General features: G+C 51.3%; 1 protein-coding gene across 1 annotated transcript in view; it reads left to right on the forward strand.

The window, feature by feature from the left end:
- The first annotated feature begins 1,590 nt into the window (after positions 1-1,590).
- Positions 1,591-25,408, forward strand: part of LOC108158229 (serine protease filzig) — a 42,239-nt gene continuing 18,421 nt past the window's right edge. Inside the window, exon 1 of the mRNA XM_033398208.1 lies at positions 1,591-1,795. Within this exon, the coding sequence (XP_033254099.1) occupies positions 1,591-1,795 (205 nt within the window). The remainder of the gene's footprint in view (positions 1,796-25,408) is intronic.

Consider the following 25,408-nt stretch of genomic DNA (forward strand, 5'->3'; position numbering starts at 1 on the left):
TGTGTTAGAGAGAGACAGGGCGAGAAAAAATGAAATTGTTTTCTTGATGCTGGCTATAATAATAATACGATCCATTTCAGATTCTGCAGTCTAAAAGATATGGTCATTCTCTACGATTCTGCGTTTTTGTTTTGGTTTTCTCATATCTTTGAAATTGTGGATGCCACAGATTCTCGTCCTTTGTGGGGGCGGAAGTGGGCGGGGCGAAGTTTTGAAATATTTTTTTAGCAGTGACATATCACAGAGGTCTGGATCCAAAACATCGTTGCTCTAGCTCTTATAGTCTTTGAGCACTAGTCTTCACCACAAATCTAATATACCCCAATACTCATTTTGAGTATCGGGTATAAAAAAACTGCTAAGAGCGACAACAATAACGAAAGTGAAATTCTACAGACAGAAAAAAAAAGATCGTGATGGTGGAGCCGTGTCCACGCTTGTTCAGCCAAGTGCCAGCCTTTGCTCGAGTGGTGGACCGACCATTATAATAGCCCTGCCTATAGCCAGGCCCAGCCACGACCAGCCACGACCAGCGCCGGATTTTCCAGCTGTGTTGCACGTACGAGTACATGTGTTGACAAAGGGCGCGCCGAGTGAAATTTGGGTCAAGGAAATGGCAAACGACAGGTTGGGCCTCCTGCCACATGGGCAGATCACCGTTATTAGCAGTTAAGTTTTGCCGGTAATTTTGCGAAGCGATAATTGGCATTCTCAGGCTCAGCTCAGGTTCCCGCTCAGGCTAGGGGGCCGATAACCCTGCTGCAGAATCACATATCGGTCAGGCTAAAGCTCTGGCCATCTCTTCCGAGGTGCGATAACAGCGAGCGACACTGTTAGCGCTCTGTAAGCGGAGCGCTCTTAACCGCAAGGCCGCGCTGTAAACCGTTTCAGTTGAGTTCGAAACGCGCACGCGTGCAGACGAGAGAGCGAGACTTGGGCAAAGAAAGAAAGAAAGCAAGCAAGCGATGAAAACAGGAATCGGTAGCACCAGCACCAGCCGTTAAAGAAGCAGACGCCGAATTAGAAATGTTTACCATTTAAGCGTCGCTTAATAGAAATACTCTCACGTACGAGCCGCTGTCTCAGTCTTTCCCAGTCTCTCGCGATCGTTCGCTCTTTCTCGCTGCTCTGCGGCTGAATTAAAGTGAAAGTTTTCTACACAAAAGTGGCGAAGGTCCGTTATCTTGGCCGCTGCACGGTGACGGTCGCACTAACTCCCAATCAGACACACGCGGAGCGTTCAGTTGACCGAACGCACACGACTGGCCATGGTGTAAATTCGCCAACGAAAGCTTAATTTGTTCAAGCAAAGTGCGGTCAAATCACATATTCGTAAAGTTCTCGATTCTCGAATCGCGGATCGGTTCGGAAAACGCGTTCGTTGCCTAAGTCGTTTGCTTGGCTTAGCGGTTCATTGAGGGCGCGCTGTTACGACACGACACCCTTGTGTGTGTGCGTGTGTGTGTTTTTCGCACTCCCATTACGAAATCAGAATCCGAGCGAATACTATAATAAGAATAAGCCAGAAACGGTCTAGGCCAGAACTCCCCGCCAGTGTCCAGCCAGCGAGCCAGTGAGCCACCAACAAACATGTTTAAGTGGGTTACGCCGGCCTCAGCGGCGACATTGTCCCGCACAACAACAGCAGCAGCGTCAACCAGAACAGCGTCAACCGCAACTACAAGAACAACAAGACCACAACTACTTTCCATCGCTTTAACAAGTTTAATAATAATAGTCGCATCGTCTGTGCCGACAACAAGTGGATTTAGATCAATTGAAACGAATGGCGGCGGTAAGTGACAGACAATTTAGTTTATTGAATGGAATGGAATCGAATCGAATCGAATCGACTGTCATCGAAAGAAAGAAAGTTAAGCACACAAAAAAAATGTAAAATTATGGCAAAAGAAAATCAATTTGCCAAATTGCAAGCTCATATCGCGGCTGCGCCACTGGCTGCCACTGACAAATCGAATCGTGTCAGTGGCTTCCACATCACTCCATTGAGTGAAAGCCTGGCCCCGGTCTTGGCCCCGGTCTGGTCGAGTTGACAATGCGCCCAACAACATAAACTATAGTATGCCTTTGTGCCAATAAATGAATCAGAAAAACTTTGGTACAGAAAACTCTTTTGCTCATTCGAAGTGCGCTTTCCACACTCCACGCACTTGGTTCCACAATGATTTGGTTCGTTTTATGCTACATTACGGCCACAAAATTCCCTTACACTCAACCAGAAACAAATGAAATCTTTGAGCACTCTGGCTCTCTTGTACGTCAAATTTCACACAGCATTACCATTTTTTGTACATCATATAATGTTTTGTAAGATCAAGAAATGATGGCCCATATGAGAATCTTTATGAAGTGAAATCAAAGCAGTATGCCTGCAACCATTATGCCATCCAGTGTGGCAAATAGGAATGGAAATATTTAGCGGACTGAAATCAGTTGAGGAGAGTGTCTCCCAGTTTGGACTTTCCTTTCGCTGAATTCCTCTTTCCAAAAGTGGTTAAAGTAAGGCAGAATAGAATCTATAAACAATTATTCATATGAAATAGCTGCACTCCAATCCCGATTCTTTGACCAGACTCTACTCGTAGTTCTGTTCCTTCTATGGACATGGGAACTCATTATCTCTACGCAAAAAAAAAGTCAAGAAAAGAAAATCAATGCTTCCGTTTGCCACATCAGCATCCCAGAACTCTGCTGCGTCAGTTTGGTGAGGAAGTGAGGCGAATGGTAATCATCAGAGAGGCACACACAGAGATATACAGATGTACAGATACAGCAGACTCGATGGGACCACTCACCCAAAGGCCGATGGACCCACACCCTCATCCCAAGCATAGCATGCTGGGTTGAAAGGAAGCACGGCCAGGTGGATTTCTACCTTACCCAGGCACTGAGCGGACATGGCTGCTTCCGCGGCTACCTCAAGCGCTTCGGCCACGAGACAGAGGACTGGTGCCCGGAGTGTGGCACAGGCATAGAGGAGGACGCTCGCCACGTCCTCTTCGACTGCCACAGGTTTGACCTCGAGCGTCAGACATTTGAGACAGCAGCAGGGTCTAGGGTCAGCACCGAGACTCTGGTGCCGCTGATGCTGGCAGACCCGAAGGTGTGGGAAGCGGCCGCGGAGTTCGCCTCTAGCGTGATGCGAACGCTTAGGTCCTTGGAGAGAAGGCGGAAGGAGCAGACGGAGTAGGTGTCCACGCCACTGCGAAGCAAAGCTTTGCGGCAGTACCGCAGTCCGCGGGGCCCCTAGTCCCAACATACTCTTGTCCGTTAAATTAAGTTAAATATAAATTGTATAGTATATATTATAGAGCAAATAAATAAGTACATATATGAATATAAAACGAGGGGGAACGTTGTGAGTTGCTGCGGACACCGCAACTCTACAGTTATACCCGATTCTTAGTCAGTATGGCTCTCCTCCGGCAGACGCCGCTAATATTAAACGACACGACAAAGAGTGCGTGCGAGAGAGACAGAAAATCAGTCTGAGCGTGACGTCGGGCGCTGCGTAGCCACTGCAAATTGATTTGTTCTTTTTGGCTACAAAAATTATCTGATCTGATCCAGATTCAGCAACCGGATAGATATGGTTGCTATCTATGATTCTGCGTTTTTAGTTTTCTCGAATCTGCAATATTGTGGATGCAACAGATTTTCGTCCTTTGTGGGGGCGGAAAAGGGTGGAGCGAAATTTTGAGACATACGTTTTATAGTGAGATCTAACAGGAGTGCGGATACTAAATTTGGTTACTCTAGCGTTAATAGTCTCTGAGATTTGTGGATGCCCCAGATTTTCGTCCTTTGTGGGGGCGGAAGGGGGTGTGGCGAAATTTGGACACGAAACGGTCAAGGTCCGATATCACAGGAGTGTGGATACCAAATTTGGTTGCTCTGGCTCTTATAGGTTCTGAGATCCTTGAACTCATATTTTGCAATTGGCAAAGCCGACCATGAAACCTGTGTGTTAGAGAGAGACAGAGCGAGAAAGAATGAAATTGTTTTCTGGATTCTGGCTATAATAATTATACGATCTGGTTCAGATTTTGCACTCTAGAAGATATAGTCATCCTCTACGATTCTGCGTTTTTGGCTTTATCGTATCTTTAAAAATGTGGATGCCACAGATTTTCGTCCTTTGTGGGGGCGGAAGTGGGCGGGGCGAAGTTTTGAAATATTTTTGTAGCAGTGACATATCACAGAAGTATGGATACAAAACATCGTTGCTCTAGCTCTTATAGTCTTTGAGCACTAGGCGATGAAGGGGACGGACAGACGGACAGACGGACGGACGGACGGACAGACAGACAGACATGGCTCAATCGACTCGGCTTTTGATGCTGATCAAGAATATATATACTTTATGGGGTCGGAAACGATTCCTTCTGGACGTTACACACAGCCATTTTCACCACAAATCTAATATACCCCAATACTCATTTTGAGTATCGGGTATAAAAAGATGTACAGATACATCGCGTAGATCGCACGGTGCAAAACAATCGCAAAACAATTTTCAATTTCTATTTGAAGCCTGGCTGGAAAGCAGTTGGATCGATAAAAGAAAACGCGTGCGAAATGAAAATGTCTTGGCCAGCAGCCGGCAGCCGACAGCCAAAGCCGCAGCAACAGTCACAGATTCTGATTGAAGCGTGTGCCAGTTTGTGGCTGGTGCTGCGGTTTCTGCTGCACTTGTCGGCACTGCCTGGAGTTGACTTTGCGGTAGTTTGAGACTTGGCCTGGCCCGGACCGGATCGGCCCAAACCAAGCCAAAGCGATCAGGCCTGGGGGAAGGAAGCTGCTGTGAATGGAAGAGTTGATGTTGCAGTGGCAGTCAGTGCTCAGAGATCAGTGCGATGGTTGGACAGTGTTCAGATAATTTCAGGAGCACGTTTTTACCGCTGTCCGATCATCGAGTTGGCCAATTGTTGTTCCACATAGACGATCTCTGCTTAAAAATCAATTCATATTTAATTGTGGAACCCAACACACACACTGGAATTCTGTGTTTATGAAAATTACGGATTCCATAATTTCACATTTTCCACATCTCTCTATTTCTCTCTCTCTCTCTCCCACATGCAATTAATGTGAAAGCGACATTTGGACTTTCTTCCGTGCTTTCGAGAGGGCTCTGTCCCCCCCGTCGTGGAAATGTTTTTTCCACAGCCATTTTACACATCATAAAACTTAGGACAATCGCATTAAAACTGGGACAGATCACAAATCATGAGCATCGAGTGCCAAAAGAGCATTTCACCTTACATATGTACGGATGTATGGATTGCGCTTCCTACACCCCCAGCCGCAGCCCCAGTCCCGGCCCCCAACGAAACTATTAGTGCATGTGAAAAAAACAGAAACATAAGTGGAAATAGAGGTAGAGGCAAAGGCAGAGGCAGAGGGGCACTCTTTATACTCACACACTCACTCATTTGCTGTGTTCTGGTTTATCTTTTAAGCTCATCAGCATTGTTTCAAGTGCTACTACTCGTACTCGTACTCGTAGTCGTATTATTGCGGAGGGGGGCCCATGCCCATGGCTGATGCTTTGGCCACCGTTTGGCTATCGACACAGAGCAGTTACAAATTATCGGGTCCGTCGGCAGAGGACAGACAGTCGGACAGTCGGACAGACTTCGAGTGCCGTGTTATGGATGCGTTGTCTAACAGGAAATACTCGGGCAGAGCAGACTTCAAATTTGTTTTGACATGTTTGGCGGTGAAAGTGAAATTCTCTCTCTCTGAGTTCCACAGACGATTGCCTCTGTGTGTGCTTCCGCCGCATGACAGCACACATTCCTTGGATGGAAATCAAGAAAAGGCATTACTGTACTGCTGGTCCATACATTCTTTACTGTCATTGCAGTTTCTGCAGGGATTTTCCCAGACCCTGCTTGGGTATCGATTTAAATGCTTTTGCCAAAAAAAAAAAAAAAAAAAAAAAAACAAATGATGTCACTTATTGCGGCCAAGCGCAACTTTCACTGTTCATTCACACCGTTTTATATGGCCCTTTCATCGCATTTGATATTATATTCAACAAATTGATTGCCAAAACATTTCCATTTTATGGGAACCCAATTTGATTTATCATCACAATCGATTGTGGGGAATTGGGGAGATAGATAGATTTCATATTGTGCCGAATTTTCCACAAATTGAATTTTACTTCCCTTCCCACATTGTTGCATTGCATTGTTGTCTCTGCGTGTGTGTTTTTTTTTTTTTGTTTTTTTTTTTGTTTTTATTGAGAAAACAATTTATATTTATAAAATAGCAATTATGGCTTGGAAGGGGGTGGGGGGGGGGAGGGGGGGGGGTGGGTCCGCTCCCGCGGGACTGCCGCTAGGCATTACTTCGCGGTGCGGGCTGTGGGGTCATCCTTCTGGCTTAGTTTGTCCGGCTTCGCTCCAGCCTGCGCAGCTCCTTGATCACGCTTGCTGCCATGTAGGCGACCGCGTTCCAAGATTGCTCATCGGCTAGCATCTGGTCGGTGAGGGTGTCCACACTCACTTCTGCAAGCGTCTCCCCTAGCCTCGTTCGTTCTTGCGAGAAGCGGGGGCATACAAAGAAGACGTCCTCTGCATCCTCGTCGACTCCAGGCCCGCAGCAGCTGCAATACGTCAGCATGCCTACAGCGATGCAGGTACTGCTTGAAGCAGCCATGCCCCGTCAGCAGTTGGCCCAAATAATGGTCCATTTGGCCGTGCCTTCTTCGCAGCCATGGGCTAAGCTGGGGAAGGAGACGTCTGGTCCACCTCCCTTTTGCCGCTTGGTCCCAGCGCCGTTGCCACTGGGCTATAGTGCGCTCTCGCCGCTCGCTGGCTACCTCCACTCCGCTCTGCCGCTCAGCTGCCAGGAGATCCAGTGGGACCATGCCTGCCACAATAAGTGCGGCGTCTTCAGACACCGTCCGGAAGCAGCATGTAACCCTCAGGGCACAGCGTCGGTATGCGCTTCTGCAGTCTCTGCTGTATGTGGAAACCATCATTGCTGGTGCCCACACTGCTGATCCATATAAGATTATGGAGGTGACCACCCCAGCGATGAGCTGCCTGCTACGCTGCCCTGGTCCCCCTGTATTGGCCATCATCCTGCTTATGGCCGCCGTTGCTGCAGTCGCTTTTGCGCTGGCGTATTCCAGGTGGGCCTTGAAGTTCAGCCTCTGGTCCATCATTACCCCTAGGTACTTTAGCGCAGGCTTCGTCCTGATGATCGTGCTACCGACTCTCACGCATGCCTGCTCGACCTTTTTTCTGCTGCTCATTAGCACAGCCTCCGTCTTCTTCTCCGCCAATGCTAGCCCGTTGGCTGCGAGCCAGGCCACTATCATCCCGACTGCTACGTTGGTTTTCTCCTCTGCGTCTCTTACGTGTTTCGACACTGTCACCAGTGCTATGTCGTCGGCGAAGCCCACCATGGTGCACCCTTCCGGTAATGTAAGCCGCAGGATATCGTCATACATCACGTTCCACAGTATCGGCCCTAGGACCGAGCCCTCCTTCTTCCGTGTCGTAGATCAGGACGCGGTCCGTAAAATAGCTTCGCAGAGTCCGTATGATTTGCTCAGATATACCCCTCCTGGTCAGGGCCTCTAGGATGCTCTTCCAGCTGGCAGAGTTGAAGGCGTTTCGTACGTCTAGTGTACATACTAGGCAGTACTTTTTGTCGCCTCCAGCCCATCGCGTTCCTGCCATGGCTTCCCTGGCAAGGTTTGTCACCATCTCGATGGCGTCGGTGGTGCTCCTCTGCTTGCGGAACCCGAATTGGAGGTCGGAAAGTCCGCGACGCTCAGCCAGTTCCGCCTCCAGTCGGTTACATACCATCCTCTCGAAAATCTTGCCCATGGTATCCAGCATGCACAGCGGCCGGTATGACGATGGGTCGTTGAGCTCTTTGCCTGGCTTGGGTATCAGAACCAGCCTTTGCCGTTTCCATGCTCGTGGGACTGTCCGCTCCGCTAGGCACTGGGTGTACATTGTGGCGAATGCTTCCGGATGGGCTCTAATTATGCATTTTAGTGCTGCATCTGGACTCCATCTGGACCTGCCGCTTTCCCGATCTTCAGCTTACCCGTGGCCTCCCGTACTTCTCTGGCAGTGATGATGGTGGTGGTGTCCCTCAGGCTAGCTCCTTCTACCCTAGCTTCATCTTGTAAGGGTGGTTGTCTAGGGAATAGGGTGCCGACTATCTCTCTCATATGCACCGGATCGTTGGGCATAGGCTGTCTGTTTAATCTCCCCATGACTAGTTTGTATGCTCCACCAAAAGGTTCCGCATCGGCCGCATCGCAGAGCTCCTTGAAGCATTTGAGTTTGCTGCTTCTGATGGCCTCCTTCAGCTCTTTTCTTTTGGCCTTGAATGCCGCGCCATTTCTGCCAAATTGGGCGGAGCCTCTTGCTCGCTGGTAGGTACGCCGAGCTGCGCAGCACTCCCTCCTGGCCTTGGCAATGTGCTCATTTCACCACGGTACTGGCCGGTGCCTGCTTCCTCCGATCTTTCTTTTTTTCATGGCTGCATCACAGGCCGCTTTGACGGTCCTGTAAACGGCAAGCGCGGATGCTTCAGCATCCCCGGCGGCGCTTAGGTTTTCTGCTGCCGAGAGGAGTGCGGCTCTGCTCAGGCTTTCCTCCTTGTACCCGGCCTGGAGCGCCCGCTGTATCCTTGTTGTGTTCCTGGGTGCAAAGGTTTCCGTCATTACGGCTAAGTGGTCGCTATGGGTGTAAGCACTCAGCACTTGCCACTTCGCGTGGCGTGCGAGCTCTGGGCTTGCAAAGGTGAGGTCTATAATAGACTCCCGCCCTGCTTTGCTGAACGTTGGTGTGGTTCCTGTGTTGAGGAGACAGACGTTCAGGCTTGCAAACTCGTCCAGGAGCGATGTCCCACGGGGTGTGTTCTTGGCGCTGCCCCAAGTCGTGGCCCAGGCGTTAAAGTCGCCCGCTATCAGGACCGGCGATTTGCCTCGTGCGTCGTTAGCGATGTTGCTGATGATCGCCTCATACTCCTGCTGCGTGAACCTTGGTGCTATGTAGCAGCTGTAGACAAAAGTGCCGCTGTGCTTAGCTCTCACATATCTCACTCTGGATGCTCTGTGGGTAAGCTGGCCTGGTTGTGGGCCACAGCTCCAGATTGCTGCTCCTCCGTCTGAGCTTTGCTGCCAGACTCCTTCGTGTTTTTTGCCGTACGGCTCGCTGAGTAGCGCTATGTCGATCTTCTGCTCCAGGACTGTTTGCGCCAACAGATCCTGAGCAGCTCGGCAGTGGTTTAGGTTGAGCTGCAGGAGCTTAACCATCAACCAGTTTTGCTAGTGCCTTCTTATACTCAGGGCAGCTGCGGCTGAGGGCCGAGTGGGCTGCTGAGCGGACGTCTCCTGGCTTGCCAGCGCATAGAATGCACATTGGCGGGTTGTTGCACTGGTTGTGCTTGTGCCCCTCCCCACCACATTTGTAGCATGCATTGCTTGACACAGGCCGCTTGGATCTGCACCTGGCTGCAGTGTGTCCATAGGCCATGCACTTGAAGCAGCGGGTTGGCGCAATCCGTTGCCGCACGCGGCAGACAACCCAGCCGATTCGAACTTTTCCGAGCTCCAGGAGCTTCTTTGCGAGTGCGGGCTGAAGGTTCAGCGTAGCTACCTGCGTTGCGCCATATGCTTTCCGCATGTACGGCACTGCTCCTTGTGTTAAGTCGCCGTCGATCGCTGCAGCTATGGCCTCACATACCTCGTCGCCTGTCGTGAGCTCGTCTATGTTGAGTACCTCAACCGCGACTGTCTCCTGCATGGCCTTCACGGCTGCCTTGTCCCCAAGCGCTGCCTGGATGGCCATCTGCAGCTCCTGGGTGGCGGGGTCTGAGGATTGTTGCATCCTTAGAAGCAGCTCGCCCGAGGCTGTCTTCCTGATGCCCTGAACCTTGTTTTTGAGGCTCTGGAGCGTTGGTGCTGCCTTCACCAGTTTGAGGATGTCGGCGTATGATGCCTCCTCGGTGCAGTTGACCAGCACTGCGTCTGGTCGGCCTGTCTGCTTGCGTTTCGCACGCCTGCCTCTCACCTCACTCCACTTCTGTGTAGGGTTGGTGTCTTCCGCCTTGCCGCACTGCATCTTGGTTTCCTCTTGTCGAGTGGCGTCAGCTTGGTGTCCTTGCCTGGGCCTTCCGCGCGCGCTCTTCTCCTCAGTTCGGGGTGTTGCCTCGCTCTTGTAGGCTCCTGATGCCGTTTGCGTCGCCTTAGTCGCACTAGGCTTGGTCATACTGGGTAGGGGGCCAGTTGGGCCTGCAGTGTGATCATGGCACTGGCATCCTCCTGGCGCTGCCCTTTTATCCTCTGGCGCCTGCAGATGGGATTTGACTTCCACTTGCAACTCCTTCATGCGTGCTACGATCTTCTTGATGGCCATGTTGATCGACCTCTGGCCCTTCTCGTTCATCTGGTAGAGTAGGTCGTCCAGGATTGCGCCAATCTCGTCTATGTCCTGTAAGCAGTTCCTGCTTCGCTTGGTGGGGGGGGGGGGGGGGGGTGACTGTCCTGTGTGTGTGTGTGTGTGTGTGTGTGTGTGTGTGTGTGTGTGTCTATGGAAACGGATGCCCGGAGCATGACCTGGCAAAAAGTGACCACGGAAGAATAATAATGGTAATGGTAATGAAAACAAAACGAAATCGTTTTGTGCATAACACTAGACAGTGGGGACCACAGAGACGGAGACGGCCAACAAATGAAACCGGCCTCGGAGCGACATCCAACATTTTACAAGTTTTAAGTATCCCATACCCCGCCGTAGAGCGCGGTCTCCGTTCTGTTTCCTAATGCCAGAGGACGGCCCGCCACAGACAACCTGTTGGTGGCCGACACCGTGTGATTACAGCCACAGAGCCGTAGAGATGCCCACGTGAGAAATGGTCGATCATTGCTTCACTTAGCCTAAAACTGTATTCTTCTTATGCTTTTGCACGAGTCCATGTCCGTCTCGACCACAATTGACCACTTGGTTTAACAAACAAAGTGAGCAACTTGTAACTTGAGCCAAACCGCAGTCGGACTCAAGATTCAACAAAGTGGAACTTAATCATGTGCTGATTAAACATATGTTTACGTACGGCTACCTACGAAACATTGAAAGAAAGGAAGTCTTCCACGGGGCAGGCCTCCTGCAAGCCAACCCCCGGCGAAACCCCGAGCCAAACGAATAGACTCTTGATCAATTGATTTATTTTGGCCTACACTTCTCCAGTTTATAATTTCTCTAATTATGATTTACACACTACTCAAAATGGTTCCCAAAAGCTGATATCCGTCTGCTCGTGTTGAGTTCTGGTTCAGCCACGGGCGGCAGGTAAATTGTAGTTGCTATTAGAAATGGATGCGTGGAATACATACTTACGTATACGGTTTACCACCTCTAAATTCAGGTAAATACGAGTTTGTATGTCTGTATAAAGTCTGTACGCTGGGGGCACTTGCACCATTCACTGTTAGCTTACCGGTCTTTTCGGTCGCACCAGTCGTTGTTGTCGTTGTCGTCGTTGCCGCATTTTATTTGGGTCACTGTTACAATTTACACCGATGGTCGGGGACGGAGAGGGGAAGCCAGGTGTGGTGTAGATGCGATGACCAGTTGGAAGACGCTCACGCTGGGAGGCTGTGCCAAATTCGAGAGCGACACCCGATGCCGACGACCCACAAGTCGGAGCAGAGCAAATCAATGGCAACCATAGACGTTGCAATTTTATGTAATTGTAATTACAAATTTTGAGATATACGTTTTATAGTGAGATCTAACAGGAGTGCGGATACTAAATTTGGTTACTCTAGCGTTAATAGTCTTTGAGATTTGTGAATATCCCCAGATTTTCGTCCTTTGCGGGGGCGGAAGGGGGTGTGGCGAAATTTTGAAACAAACTCGTCTCGGTCCGATATATTAGGAGTGTGGATACCAAATTTGGTTGCTCTAGCTGTTGTAGTACCTGAGATCTAGGCGCTAATGTTTTACTCAAAGCAAAGCCGCCTATGCTACGTGTGTGTTAGAGAGAGACAGGGCGAGAAAAAACGAGGGGGAACGTTGTGAGTTGCTGCGGAGACCGCAACTCTACAGCTATACCCGATACTAAGTCAGTATGGCTCTCCTCCGGCAGACGCCGCTAATATTAAACGACACGACAAGGAGTGCGTGGGAGAGAGACAGAAAATCAGTCTGAGCGTGACATCGGGTGCTGCGTAGCCAGTGCAAATTGATTTGTTCCTTTTGGCTATAAAAATGATCTGATCTGATCCAGATTCATCAATCTGATATATATGATCATTATCTATGATTCTGCGTTTTTAGTTTTCTCGTATCCTCAATATTGTGGATGCAACAGATTTTCGTCCTTTGTGTGGGAGGAAGGGGGTGGGGCGAAATTTTGAAACAAACTCGTCTCGGTCCGATATATTAGGAGTGTGGACAACAAATTTGGTTGCACTATCTTTTATAGTCTCTGAGATCTAGGCGCTAATGTTTTACTCTAAGCAAAGCCGGCTATGCTAGAGAGAGACAGGGCGAGAAAAAATGAAATTGTTTTCTTAATTCTGGCTATATTAATTATACGATCTGGTTCAGATTTTGGACTGTAGAAGATATAGTCATCTTCTACGATTCTGCGTTTTTAGTTTTCTTGTATCGTCGAAATTGTGGATGCCACAGATTTTTGCCCTTTGTGGGGGCGGAAGTGGGCGGGGCAAAGTTTTGAAAAATTCTTGTAGCAGTGACATATCACAGATGTCTGTATCCAAAACATCGTTGCTCTCGCTTTTATAGTCTTTGAGCACTAGGCGCTGAAGGGGACGGACAGACGGACGGACGGACAGACGGACAGACGGACAGACAGACATGGCTCAATCGACTCGGCTAATGATGCTGATCAAGAATATATATACTTTATGGGGTCGGAAACGATTCCTTTTGGACGTTACACACATCCACTTTTACCACAAATCTAATATACCCCAATACTCATTTTGAGTATCGGGTATAATGAAATTGTTTTCTTGATGCTGGCTATAATAATAATACGATCCAATTCAGGTTCTGCAGTCTAAAAGATATGGTCATTCTCTACGATTCTGCGTTTTTGGTTTTCTCATATCTTTAAAATTGTGGATGCCACAGATTTTCGTCCTTTGTGGGGGCGGAAGTGGGCGGGGCGAAGTTTTGAAATATTTTTGTAGCAGTGACATATCACAGAAGTCTGGATCCAAAACATCGTTGCTCTAGCTCTTATAGTCTTTGAGCACTAGGCGATGAAGGGGACGGACAGACGGACAGACGGACGGACGGACGGACGGACGGACAGACAGACATGGCTCAATCGACTCGGCTATTGATGCTGATCAAGAATATATATACTTTATGGGGTCGGAAACGATTCCTTCTGGACGTTACACACATCCATTTTCACCACAAATCTAATATACCCCAATACTCATCTTGAGTATCGGGTATAAAAACAAATCTGTTTTGTCCGAGAAACTGCACTCTCGCCATCCGATCCGACGATAATTAGTAGCCCAAATCAAGCGATTCATGAAAAGTAAACAGTTTTTCATGGCTTTTGTCTAGGAAAAGTGAAATTAGCCCGGGCTGAATGCAGAGAGATGTTTTATGTTAATTCTATTGAAAAGTGAAATTTGGTTAGTTTTTTATACCCGATACTCAAAATGAGTATTGGGGTATATTAGATTTGTGGTAAAAGTGGATGTGTGTAACGTCCAGAAGGAATCGTTTCCGACCCCATAAAGTATATATATTCTTGATCAGCATCAATAGCCGAGTCGATTGAGCCCTATCTGTCTGTCCGTCCGTCCGTCTGTCCGTCTGTCCGTCTGTCCGTCCCCTTCAGCGCCTAGTGCTCAAAGACTATAAGAGCTAGAGCAACGATGTTTTGGATCCAGACTTCTGTGATATGTCACTGCTACAAAAATATTTCAAAACTTCGCCCCGCCCACTTCCGCCCCCACAAAGGACGAAAATCTGTGGTATCCACAATTTTAAAGATATGAGAAAACCAAAAACGCAGAATCGTAGAGAATGACCATATCTTTAAGACTGCGGAATCTGAATTGGATCGTATTATTATTATAGCCAGCATCAAGAAAACAATTTCATTTTTTCTCGCCCTGTGTCTCTCTAACACACACGTAGCATAGGCGGCTTTGCTTAGAGTAAAACATTAGCGCCTAGATCTCAGAGACTACAAAAGCTAGAGCAACCAAATTTGGTATCCACACTCCTAATATATCGGACCGAGACGAGTTTGTTTCAAAATTTCGCCACACCCCCTTCCGACCAGCGCAAAGGACGAAAATCTGGGGATATTCAAAAATCTCAGAGACTATTAAGGCTAGAGTAACCAAATTTGATATCCGCACTCCTGTTAGAGCTTACTATAAAACGTGTATCTCAAAATTTCGCCCCACCCCCTTCCGCCCACACAAAGGACGAAAATCTGTTGCATCCACAATATTGCACATTCGAGAAAACTAAAAACGCAGAATCATAGATAGCAACCATATCTATCCGGTTGCTGAATCTGGATCAGATCAGATAATTTTTATAGCCAATAGGAACAAATCAATTTGCAGTGGCTACGCAGCGCCCGACGTCACGCTCAGACTGATTTTCTGTCTCTCTCGCACGCACTCTTTGTCGTGTCGTTTAATATTAGCGGCGTCTGCCGGAGGAGAGCCATACTGACTTAGTATCGGGTATAAGTATAACAACGTTCCCCCTCGTTTTTCTTTGGCCATTAAGTGGCATATTTCTATGGTCAATAAGTCGTTAAGGTTGTTTTTTCCCATCAGACAGTAAGACAGTAAGTTTCTCTGATGAATTATTGGATGGGAAATCACTTTATACCACTCGAACCATGTGTGGGTCCGCTCCCGCGGGACTGCCGCTAGGCATTACTTCGCGGTGCGGGCTGTAGGGTCATCTTTCTGGCTTAGTTTGTCCGGCTTCGCTCCAGCCTGCGCAGCTCCTTGATCACGCTTGCTGCCATGTAGGCGACCGCGTTCCAAGATCGCTCACCGGCTAGCATCTGGTCGGTGAGGGTGTCCACACTCACTTCTGCAAGCGTCTCCCCTAGCCTCGTTCGTTCTTGCGAGAAGCGGGGGCATACAAAGAAGACGTGCTCTGCATCCTCGTCGACTCCAGGACCGCAGCAGCTGCGGGTCGTCAGCATGCCTAAAGCGGTGCAGGTACTGCTTGAAGCAGCCATGCCCCGTCAGCAGTTGGCCCAAATAATGGTCCATGGCCTTCTTCGCAGCCATGGGCTAAGCTGGGGAAGGAGACGTCTGGTCCACCTCCCTTTTGCCGCTTGGTCCCAGCGCCGTTGCCACTGGGCTATAGTGCGCTCTCGCCGCTCGCTGGCTACCTCCACTCCGCTCTGCCGCTCAGCTGCCAGGAGATCCAGCGGGACCATGCCTGCCACAATAAGTGCGGCGTCTTCAGACACCGTCCGGAAGCAGCATGTAACCCTCAGGGCACAGCGTCGGTATGCGCTTCTGCAGTCTCTGCTGTATGTGGAAACCATCATTGCTGGTGCCCACACTGCTGATCCATATAAGATTATGGAGGTGACCACCCCAGCGATGAGCTGCCTGCTACGCTGCCGTGGTCCCCCTGTATTGGCCATCATCCTGCTTATGGCCGCCGTTGCTGCAGTCGCTTTTGCGCTGGCGTATTCCAGGTGGGCCTTGAAGTTCAGCCTCTGGTCCATCATTATGATCTTGCTACCGACTCTCACGCATGCCTGCTCGACCTTTTTTCTGCTGCTCATTAGCACAGCCTTCGTCTTCTTCTCCGCCAATGCTAGCCCGTTGGCTGCAAGCCAGGCCACTATCATCCCGACTGCTACGTTGGTTTTCTCCTCTGCGTCTCTTACGTGTTTCGACACTGTCACCAGTGCTATGTCGTCGGCGAAGCCCACCATGGTGCACCCTTCCGGTAATGTAAGCCGCAGGATATCGTCATACATCACGTTCCACAGTATCGGCCCTAGGACCGAGCCCTGTGGGACGCCTCCGGTGATTTGGTGATGTTCTGCTCCTTCTTCCGTGTCGTAGATCAGGACGCGGTCCGTAAAATAGCTTCGCAGAGTCCGTATGATTTGCTCAGATATACCCCTCCTGGTCAGGGCCTCTAGGATGCTCTTCCAGCTGGCAGAGTTGAAGGCGTTTCGTACGCAGAATCGTAGAGAATGACCATATCTTTTAGACTGCAGAATCTGAATTGGATCGTATTATTATTATAGCCAGCATCAAGAAAACAATTTCATTATACCCGATACTCAAAATGAGTATTGGGGTATATTAGATTTGTGGTAAAAGTGGATGTGTGTAACGTCCAGAAGGAATCGTTTCCGACCCCATAAAGTATATATATTCTTGATCAGCATCAATAGCCGAGTCGATTGAGCCCTGTCTGTCTGTCCGTCCGTCCGTCTGTCCGTCTGTCCGTCCCCTTCAGCGCCTAGTGCTCAAAGACTATAAGAGCTAGAGCAACGATGTTTTGGATCCAGACTTCTGTGATATGTCACTGCTACAAAAATATTTCAAAACCGCGCCCCGCCCACTTCCGCCCCCACAAAGGACGAAAATCTGTGGTATCCACAATTGAGAAAACCAAAAACGCAGAATCGTAGAGAATGACCATATCTTTAAGACTGCGGAATCTGAATTGGATCGTATTATTATTATAGCCAGCATCAAGAAAACAATTTCATTTTTTTTCGCCCTGTGTCTCTCTAACACACACGTAGCATAGGCGGCTTTGCTTAGAGTAAAACATTAGCGCCTAAATCTCAGAGACTACAAAAGCTAGAGCAACCAAATTTGGTATCCACACTCCTAATATATCGGACCGAGACGAGTTTGTTTCAAAATTTCGCCCCCTTCCGCCCAGCGCAAAGGACGAAAATCTGGGGATATTCAAAAATCTCAGAGACTATTAAGGCTAGAGTAACCAAAGTAACCAAATTCTAGTGTACATACTAGGCAGTACTTTTTGTCGCCTCCAGCCCATCGCGTTCCTGCCATGGCTTCCCTGGCAAGGTTTGTCACCATCTCGATGGCGTCAGTGGTGCTCCTCTGCTTGCGGAACCCGAATTGGAGGTCGGAAAGTCCGCGACGCTCAGCCAGTTCCGCCTCCAGTCGGTTACATACCATCCTCTCGAAAATCTTGCCCATGGTATCCAGCATGCACAGCGGCCGGTATGACGATGGGTCGTTGAGCTCTTTGCCTGGCTTGGGTATCAGAAACAGCCTTTGCCGTTTCCATGCTCGTGGGACTGTCCGCTCCGCTAGGCCCTGGGTGTACATTGTGGCGAATGCTTCCGGATGGGCTCTAATTATGCATTTTAGTGCTGCATTATGGACTCCATCTGGACCTGCGGATCTCCGGTGTGTGTGTGTGTGTGTTTTTATTATTATTTTTTCAATGGATGCGCCATGAGGAGTGTAAATCTTCATGAGATACCAATGACCCGTGCCATTGGCATGCACGATTCCTTGCTCTAGTCAAGTCATACGTACTAAAACCACCCCACACACATACACACCTCTTCCCCCGCGGGATCACCGTTAGGTATTGCTTCGCGGGGAGGGGGGGCCTATTCTAGGCCGCTACATGCCGCTCTTTCTCGCATCGTCTCAGGTCATCCTGGATGCGCTTGATGAGACGGTACACGTCTAGGAATTAGGAATTAGGAATTATGTGGTAGTCCGCGTTGCCTCTGCTCCTTCCGATCCACTCCTTCGCGCTACTGATCAGTTTATGCGTCCACCTCCCTTTGACGCTCTGATTCCCCCGTTCCTGCCATGTTTCGATGGAGGCCTGTCGCGCTGTATTGCGGATGGCCGCCGTGCCGCCTATGGTTCCCTGCGCCGTACTCTTTTCGTACACTATTTTCATCTCCCTGGCCAGTAGGTCCACGGGTATCATACCCGCTAGGACTAGTGCTGCGTCCTCGGACACAGTCCTGTAAGCCGAGATGACCCTCAGCGCGTCTAGCCTGTATGGAGCAGCTAACTTCCTTCGCAGGCCTTGGTTGTTTATGACCGCTGCCGCCCAGATTGGCGCTGCGTAGAGAAGGATGGAGGACACTACGCTTGCCATCAGTCTTCGGCATCCAGTCTTTGGTTCACCAACATTTGGAAGCATGCGGGAGAGAGCTCCTTGCATCCTCGCTGCCTTCTGGCTAGCATACTCCACATGCGAGCGGAAGGTTAGGCGGTTGTCCAACATCACTCCCAAATACTAGATGGAGTCTTGCGATCTTATCAGGTCTGCTCCTACTCGCACTGTGGCGTACTCCGTCTTCTTCCTGCTCGTGATGAGTGATGACTGCTTCCGTCTTGTGGCCAGCCAGATCCAGACCGGCTTCCCGCATCCATCCAGAAATTAGATCAATAGCTGTATTGGGTACCAATTCGACTTTCTGGACCTCCTTAGCTACAACGACTAGGGCCAGGTCGTCAGCGAAACCGATTAGCTGGCAACCTGGGGGTAGCTGCAGTCTAAGCACGCTGTCGTACATGAGGTTCCACAGGAGCGGCCCCAAGACTGATCCTTGCGGGACTCATGCCGTAACCTCGTACGCTATCTCTCCTTGGTCCGTCTCGTAGCCCAGCACCCTGTCCGAGAAGTAACTGGAGATCATCCTCAGAAGGTATACCGGTCCCCCGATTCGGTACAACGCCGTCTCGATCCTTGACCAGTTGGCCGAGTTGAAAGCGTTTCGAATGTCCAGCGTCACGATGGCACAGTACTCCTTGGTGCCCCACCTCCATCTTGTTCCTTCTATGGCCTTCGCTGCGATGCTAACTACCGCCATGATGGCGTCCACGGTCGAGCGGGATTTCCGGAATCCATATTGCGCCTCTGAGAGTGCTTCTGTTTCCTCCACGAACTCTAGAAGCCTGTTGTACAGCACTCTTTCAAACAGCTTGCCCACCGTGTCCAACAGGCAGATTGGTCTGTACGCCGATGGATCGTCTGCTGGCTTGTTGCCTTTGGGCAGCAGAATTAGACGCTGCCGCTTCCATCGTTTTGGGAATGTTCCCTCCCTGAGGCAACTGTTGAAAGTCTCCGCAAAGGGTTCCGGTCGGGTGGCCACCGCGAGCTTTAGGGCCTTGTTGGGTATTCCATCCGGCCCTGGTGCCTTCCGGTCGCCAACTGTCCTGGTTGCTTCTATGACCTCCAGTGTAGATACTGGCTCGTATGGTGGTTCCTCCTGGTCCAGGTTAGCTTCTTCCTTCTGCGGGTGCCTGGGGAACAGCGCTGTCACAATCCTATGCAGCAGTTGCGGGCACGTCGGGGTAGGGGTGCTTATTCCTCTGATCCTTTTGGTGACTACTTTATAAGCAGTACCCCAGGGGTCTACCTCCGCTTCGTCGCATATGTGGCGGAAGCAGTCGCTCTTACTCTTCTTGATGGCCACCTTCAGCCCGTGTTTTGCCGTGCGAAATTCCTCTTTCCTGGTTTCGTGTGTGTGTGTGTGTGTGTGTGTGTGTGTGTGTGTGTGTGTGTGTGTTGTGAGGAACCGCGGTTCCCACAGGCCGAATTCGACCAAAGCATAGCCGGATAAAGGCGGTGGGACGGTCGGATAAAGGCTGATGGCTGGCTGGATAAGTCGAAGGTCCGCCCAGATACCCACGGATATCCGGATGCGTCGAAGACGCCAAGGGCCCCGAGAGGAGAAGTGTCCCGCTCTCGGAGCGAGAGAAACGCGAGAGGCAGAGGAGACGGCGGGATCGGGCCGGCAGCGATCCGACGCATGACCAAATATGGGCATGGAATCACGCCACCGGCCAGGCCCCGTTACGAAGGCCGTGGAAACCAGGAGACGGCGATGGAAAACTACCAACGCCGAGCCGGGGCCCGTCAAGGGGCTATAAAAGGAGTATGCGGCAACGAAGCGGGGCTCTTTTTCCGTGGAGAAGTGATCGCGCGCGCACGTTGAAACCCCGCCGAAACGTAGGAGTGATACCCGGTACGGTTCGAAGAAGTGCAGTGAAGTGAATAGCAACAGGAAGACAGGCCCCGCCTGCCCCCAGAGTGAGTCTAAGTTAAGAGGTGATCCACAGTTGCCGGTGGAAGCTAAGAGGGGAGTGCGAGACGTAGAGTGCGGATTTGCGTGGCGGGCCAAAGCAATAGCGGAGGTCGAACTGCCCCAATCATAAGCCTCAACGCTGCCACACCCGACGAGAGCCCACGCGTGGTGGAGATCCATAGATAAGTTGAATTGTAGCATCTAGCCCTAAGTCCTAGTATAATTACGAATAAAGAGAAATTCGATTAAAGAAAAGGAAGGTCTTATCATTTGTCGTTGGGGCAACAATAAAAATACGTTGCGACGAATCGGCCGACCGCTGAGCGAGCCCAGCAAACTCAAGCGAACCAAGAAGCAGGTGCGTTACAACTGGCGCCCAACGTGGGCGTCGCCTACAACGACAAACAGTAGGACAAAGGGAGGAGAAATATAGACGAGAGAATGGGGAAGGGACAATGCATCCACCGGTTGAGAAAGGAGGAGCTTTTCCAATGCGGCCACGCCTTCGGCGTGCGGCTGGAGGGCACAGTGGACGAAATGAGAAGAACATTTAAGGAGTGGATGAGGGAACACGAAGATGAGTCGGAGTGGGCCGATCTGATTGAGGTATGGGAGTGTCGGGCGGACAGGTCCTCGCCGACACCCCGGGCGGACGACAAACAAGCCGCGTACGAGCACCTGGCACCCCCACCCGGCGCAGCAGCGGCGGCGCTGTGGAGGTCCTGTGGAGGACATACAGAGAGAATTGATCGCGAGTCTCTCAGTGCCAATACCGGAACGCTCGCACACAGGGACGCCTAGCAGGCCCCGCCACCAAGGAAGGGATCGAAGCCGAGAGACCGAAAGAGGGAGAACCGAACCAGCCACCATACGGCCAGCACACCTGGACTACGCTAGAGTGGCGAAACAGGTGAGAGAGTGGTCGTTCCGGTTCGACGGGACGACGAAGCCTCTCGAGTTCTTGGAGCAGGTCGAGTGGTACGCCGAGACGTACGGTCTGGATCCGGATCAGATCCCAAGGGCGATGCCGGAGCTGCTAAAAGGGCGGGCTCTGATGTGGTTCGTGGCGAACAATCGACAGTGGAGAACGTGGAAAGAGTTCTCGTCCAGCTTCCAGGCTTACTTTCTGCCGCGGGGATATTTTGAGAAGTTGCTGCAGGAAGTGAGGATGCGGAAACAGAAATGGGGCGAGCCATTCAAAGAGTATATGGTAGAGATGCAGACACTTATGCGACCCCTGAAATGTCCCCAAGAGGAGCAAACGGAGCTGATTCGTGAGAATAGCATGCCCGATCTGAGAGCGTATATGAGGCCGCACCGGTGCAAGGACCTCGACACCATGATGGAACTGGCAGACGAGTTCGAGGCGTTGGAGAGGGACCGCCTAGAGTTCCAACGGGAGAATCCAACCGTGAAAGCCCGGGCAGCGAATCCCTTCCACAAGCCAGCCGAGACGACGGCATGTCGGCGATGCAAAGACGGCCCGCTGGACGGAGCAGCACGGGAGGAAAGGGGAGCGCGTGTCCTTATGCCGACACCGACCAACGGCAATATCGAGAACGGATATGTCAAGCATCCGGCCCAGCCGGGAGTGCAACGGCCGACCTCTCACCTACTGCTGGAGATGCGGAAAAGTGGGCATCTCGGCATGGCAATGCTGCAGGAAGACGGGAAACGCCCCGCGACCCACGCCGCGGAGGGCCGTGCCAGGGTCGCAAGAAACGGTCCCTCATGCCTAGTCGGCAGGCTGACCAGCGAGGAGGAACAGTTATCCGCAGTAGTGGAGGTCGCGGGCATGGAGCTGCAAGCCACGGTGGATACAGGAGCTACCAGCAGTTTCGTGAGCCGCGAGCTGGCGGACCGACTAAAGGGTGAAGGCCGGGAGGCGGCGGCAAGGGAAAGGGTGAGGTTGGCGGATGGCCATAGCCAGGAGGTCACGTGCCAGATTGAAACGAAGGTATGCTTTGGGAATAAGGAGATCCCAATGGTGCTACTCGTATTGCCGGGTGTGATTGATGAGTTAGTGTTGGGATGGGATTTTCTCCGCGCGGTCGAAGCAGTGGTGACCTGTGCAGGGCACAGGGTGGTGATCCCTGCCCAAGATCGGGAACGAGGAGACCAGGAGGAAAGACTGTCCGTGGCGAAGGCCGAAGCTGGAGACACGGCTCCGGAGTCCGACAACGAAACGGACACGACCCTAAGAGTGGCCGCCAGAGGGGTGTCAGCGGGCATGAGGCAGAATGAGGGGGCGAGGGAAGAGCCAGTGGAGGAATTCTTAGCCCGAGAGTTAGAGGCATTTTCCAAGATCGAGGGGGTGTCTAATGTGGCGGTGCACACAATCACCATGAGTGACCCGCAACCGATTAAGCAAAGATATTACCCGAAGAACCCCAAAATGCAGGCCGAGATTAACCAGAAAGTGGACGAACTATTAGAAATGGGATGCATAGAGCCGTCAAAGAGCCCCTACAGTTCGCCTATAGTGATGGTAAGGAAGAAAAATGGCAAATGGAGATTGTGCGTGGACTTTCGTCAAGTTAACGCGAGATCAGTAAAGGACGCGTACCCAATGCCCAGGATCGATTACATCCTCGATCAACTGCGGGAAGCGAAATTCATAAGTAGCCTAGATCTGAAGGATGGATATTGGCAGATCCCCCTGGCCAAGATCAGCCGGCCGATCACGGCGTTCACGGTGCCCGGAAAGGGGCTATACCAATGGAAGGTGATGCCGTTTGGGTTACACTCCGCGTCGGCCACCTTTCAACGGGCGTTAGACCCAGTGATTGGGCCAGAAATGATGCCGCACGCGTTCGCGTACCAGGATGACATAGTGGTCATCGGGCGAACAGAGGAAGAACACCGAAGAAACCTGAAAGAGGTGTTTCGACGGCTGCGCTTGGCTAACCTGCGGCTGAACGCAGACAATGCGAGTTCTTTAGGAAAGAGCTGCGGTATCTAGGCCACAAGGTGACCGGCGAGGGGATATGTACAGACCCCGAGAAAGTCGCAGCCATAGCCGAATTGAAACCGCCGACAAATGTCAAGGAGCTGAGACAGTACTTGGGAGTGGCCTCATGGTACCGGAGGTTCGTGCCCGACTTCGCCACCCTCGTGCAGCCCCTGTCCGGGCTCCTCAAGAAGAAGACGGAATGGGTCTGGACACAAGAACGGCAAGAAGCGTTCGAGGAGGTGAAAAGACGACTAGTGGCGGACCCCGTGCTGGCGTGCCCCGACTTCTCGAAGAAGTTCATTCTGCAGACAGACGCCAGTGATTACGGGCTGGGTGCGATTCTCACGCAGGAGACGGAAAGGGGCGAACGGGTAATATCATATGCTAGCAGGACGCTAAATGGACCCGAAAGGAACTATTCGGCGACCGAGAAAGAATGTCTGGCCATTGTATGGGCCATCCGCCGGTTGAGGCCATACTTGGAAGGATATCGCTTCAAGGTGGTCACGGACCACATGGCTCTGAAATGGCTAAATAGCATAGAAAGTCCGTCGGGAAGAGTGGCGAGATGGGCATTAGAGCTACAGCAGTACGACTTTGAAGTCGCGTACAGGAAAGGACAGCTCAACGTGGTAGCCGCCGCCCTCTCCCGACAACCGGTGGAGGAGCGAGGCCGTCGAATAAGAAATGAGGAGGGAACACAACCAGTAGGCGAGCCGCCCTGCAAGTGGTTAGAGGGCATGGTAGAAAAGATCAGAAAAGAATCCCCGAAGTACCCCGACTATGTGGAGAAGGGGGGAAACTTGTACCGGCACATTCCTCACCGGGCAGGGAGCGAAGAAGTCGCCTCGTGGAAGTTATGTGTGCCGAAATATGCCCGAGAAAGGGTTTTAAAGGAAAGCCACGATAGCCCGGAAGCAGGCCACGCCGGCGGAAGGAGAACCGCGGCACGGGTGGCGGCAAGATATTACTGGCCAGGGATGTACAGGGACGTGAGGGCCTACGTGCGGAAGTGCGAACTATGTCTTCGCTTTAAGCCAAGTCAGCTACAAGCGGCAGGAGAAATGTTGACACAGGTGCCGGAAGAACCATGGGCAACGGTATGCGCGGACTTTGTGGGTCCTCTGCCGAGGTCGAAACATGGGAACTCGATGCTGTTGGTGCTGGTGGATCGATTCTCCAAGTGGACCGAGTTGGTGCCGCTGAGGAAGGCCACAGCAGAGGCACTAATAAAGGCCTGTCGAGAGCGCATAATAGCCCGTTTTGGCACGCCCAAAGTCTTCATTACGGACAATGGGGTGCAGTTTGCAAGCAGGGCATTTACAAGATTCCTGGAGCAGCTAGGAGTTCGCCACCAGTTTACGGCGCCATACACGCCGCAAGAGAATCCGACAGAGCGAACGAACAGAACGGTAAAGACCATGATAGCTCAGTTCACCGAGGGTGATCAAAGGTGTTGGGATGAAAAAGGGCCGGAGCTGATGCTGGCCATGAATTCGGGAGTGTCGGATACAACGGGATATTCACCGGCGTACGTGGTGCAAGGAAGGGAAGGAGACGGTAGGCACGGGACAAGGCACAGAGACGCCGGATGAAAATGCGAAGAAATTAAAGGAGCTGTTTCAGTTGGTTCGACGCAACTTGGAAAGGGCAGCCCAGGATCAGGCCAGGCATTACAACCTGAGAAGAAGACCGTGGAGACCCAAAGTGGGAGAGGTCGTGTGGGCCAAACAGCACCACCTTTCCAATGCAGCGGAGGGATTCGCCGCGAAGCTGGCACCAAGGTACGATGGGCCATACCAGACTGAGGACTTTATATCCCCGGTTATCTGCAACCTAAGAAAGGAGGGCGACAGGAAGAAGAGAACGGCACACATACGAGATCTGAAACCCCAACCCGAGGAGCGAGAGACACAGGGGTGAAGGAGAATGGCTGTAATAGGTCGCCCTAAAGGGTCACGCAGGACCAGGAACGGTAGAGTGCCACGCAGGACACTGGTGAAGGGTGCCGCGCAGGACACGCACGAGACTCGTCAGCACGCAGGGTGATAGACTTGTGCACTGTGTGAGGGAGACACCTGTCAAAAGAGTCCGGCCGGTGGCGCATAGGAGTTGCCCTGGGATGTGAGCCCAAGATTCCAGCCCGGGCGGAGGGTCGGAGGACCCATTGTTCACGAGCGGAATCGCGGCAAGCGGCCCGCATTGAGGGCAGAGGGCGAGCTGGAAAGGGAGAAAGGATTGAGTAAAAGTCATCCGGGTCGGGATAACTCACCCAGGCCAAGGAGGGTCCGAGCAGCACGGGATGAAGAAGACAGGGCGGCGGTTGCATGTAAGAATAAATAGCAATTTTTA

The sequence above is a fragment of the Drosophila miranda genome, assembly GCF_003369915.1.
Source record: "Drosophila miranda strain MSH22 chromosome Y unlocalized genomic scaffold, D.miranda_PacBio2.1 Contig_Y2_pilon, whole genome shotgun sequence".
NCBI lineage: Eukaryota > Metazoa > Arthropoda > Insecta > Diptera > Drosophilidae > Drosophila > Drosophila miranda.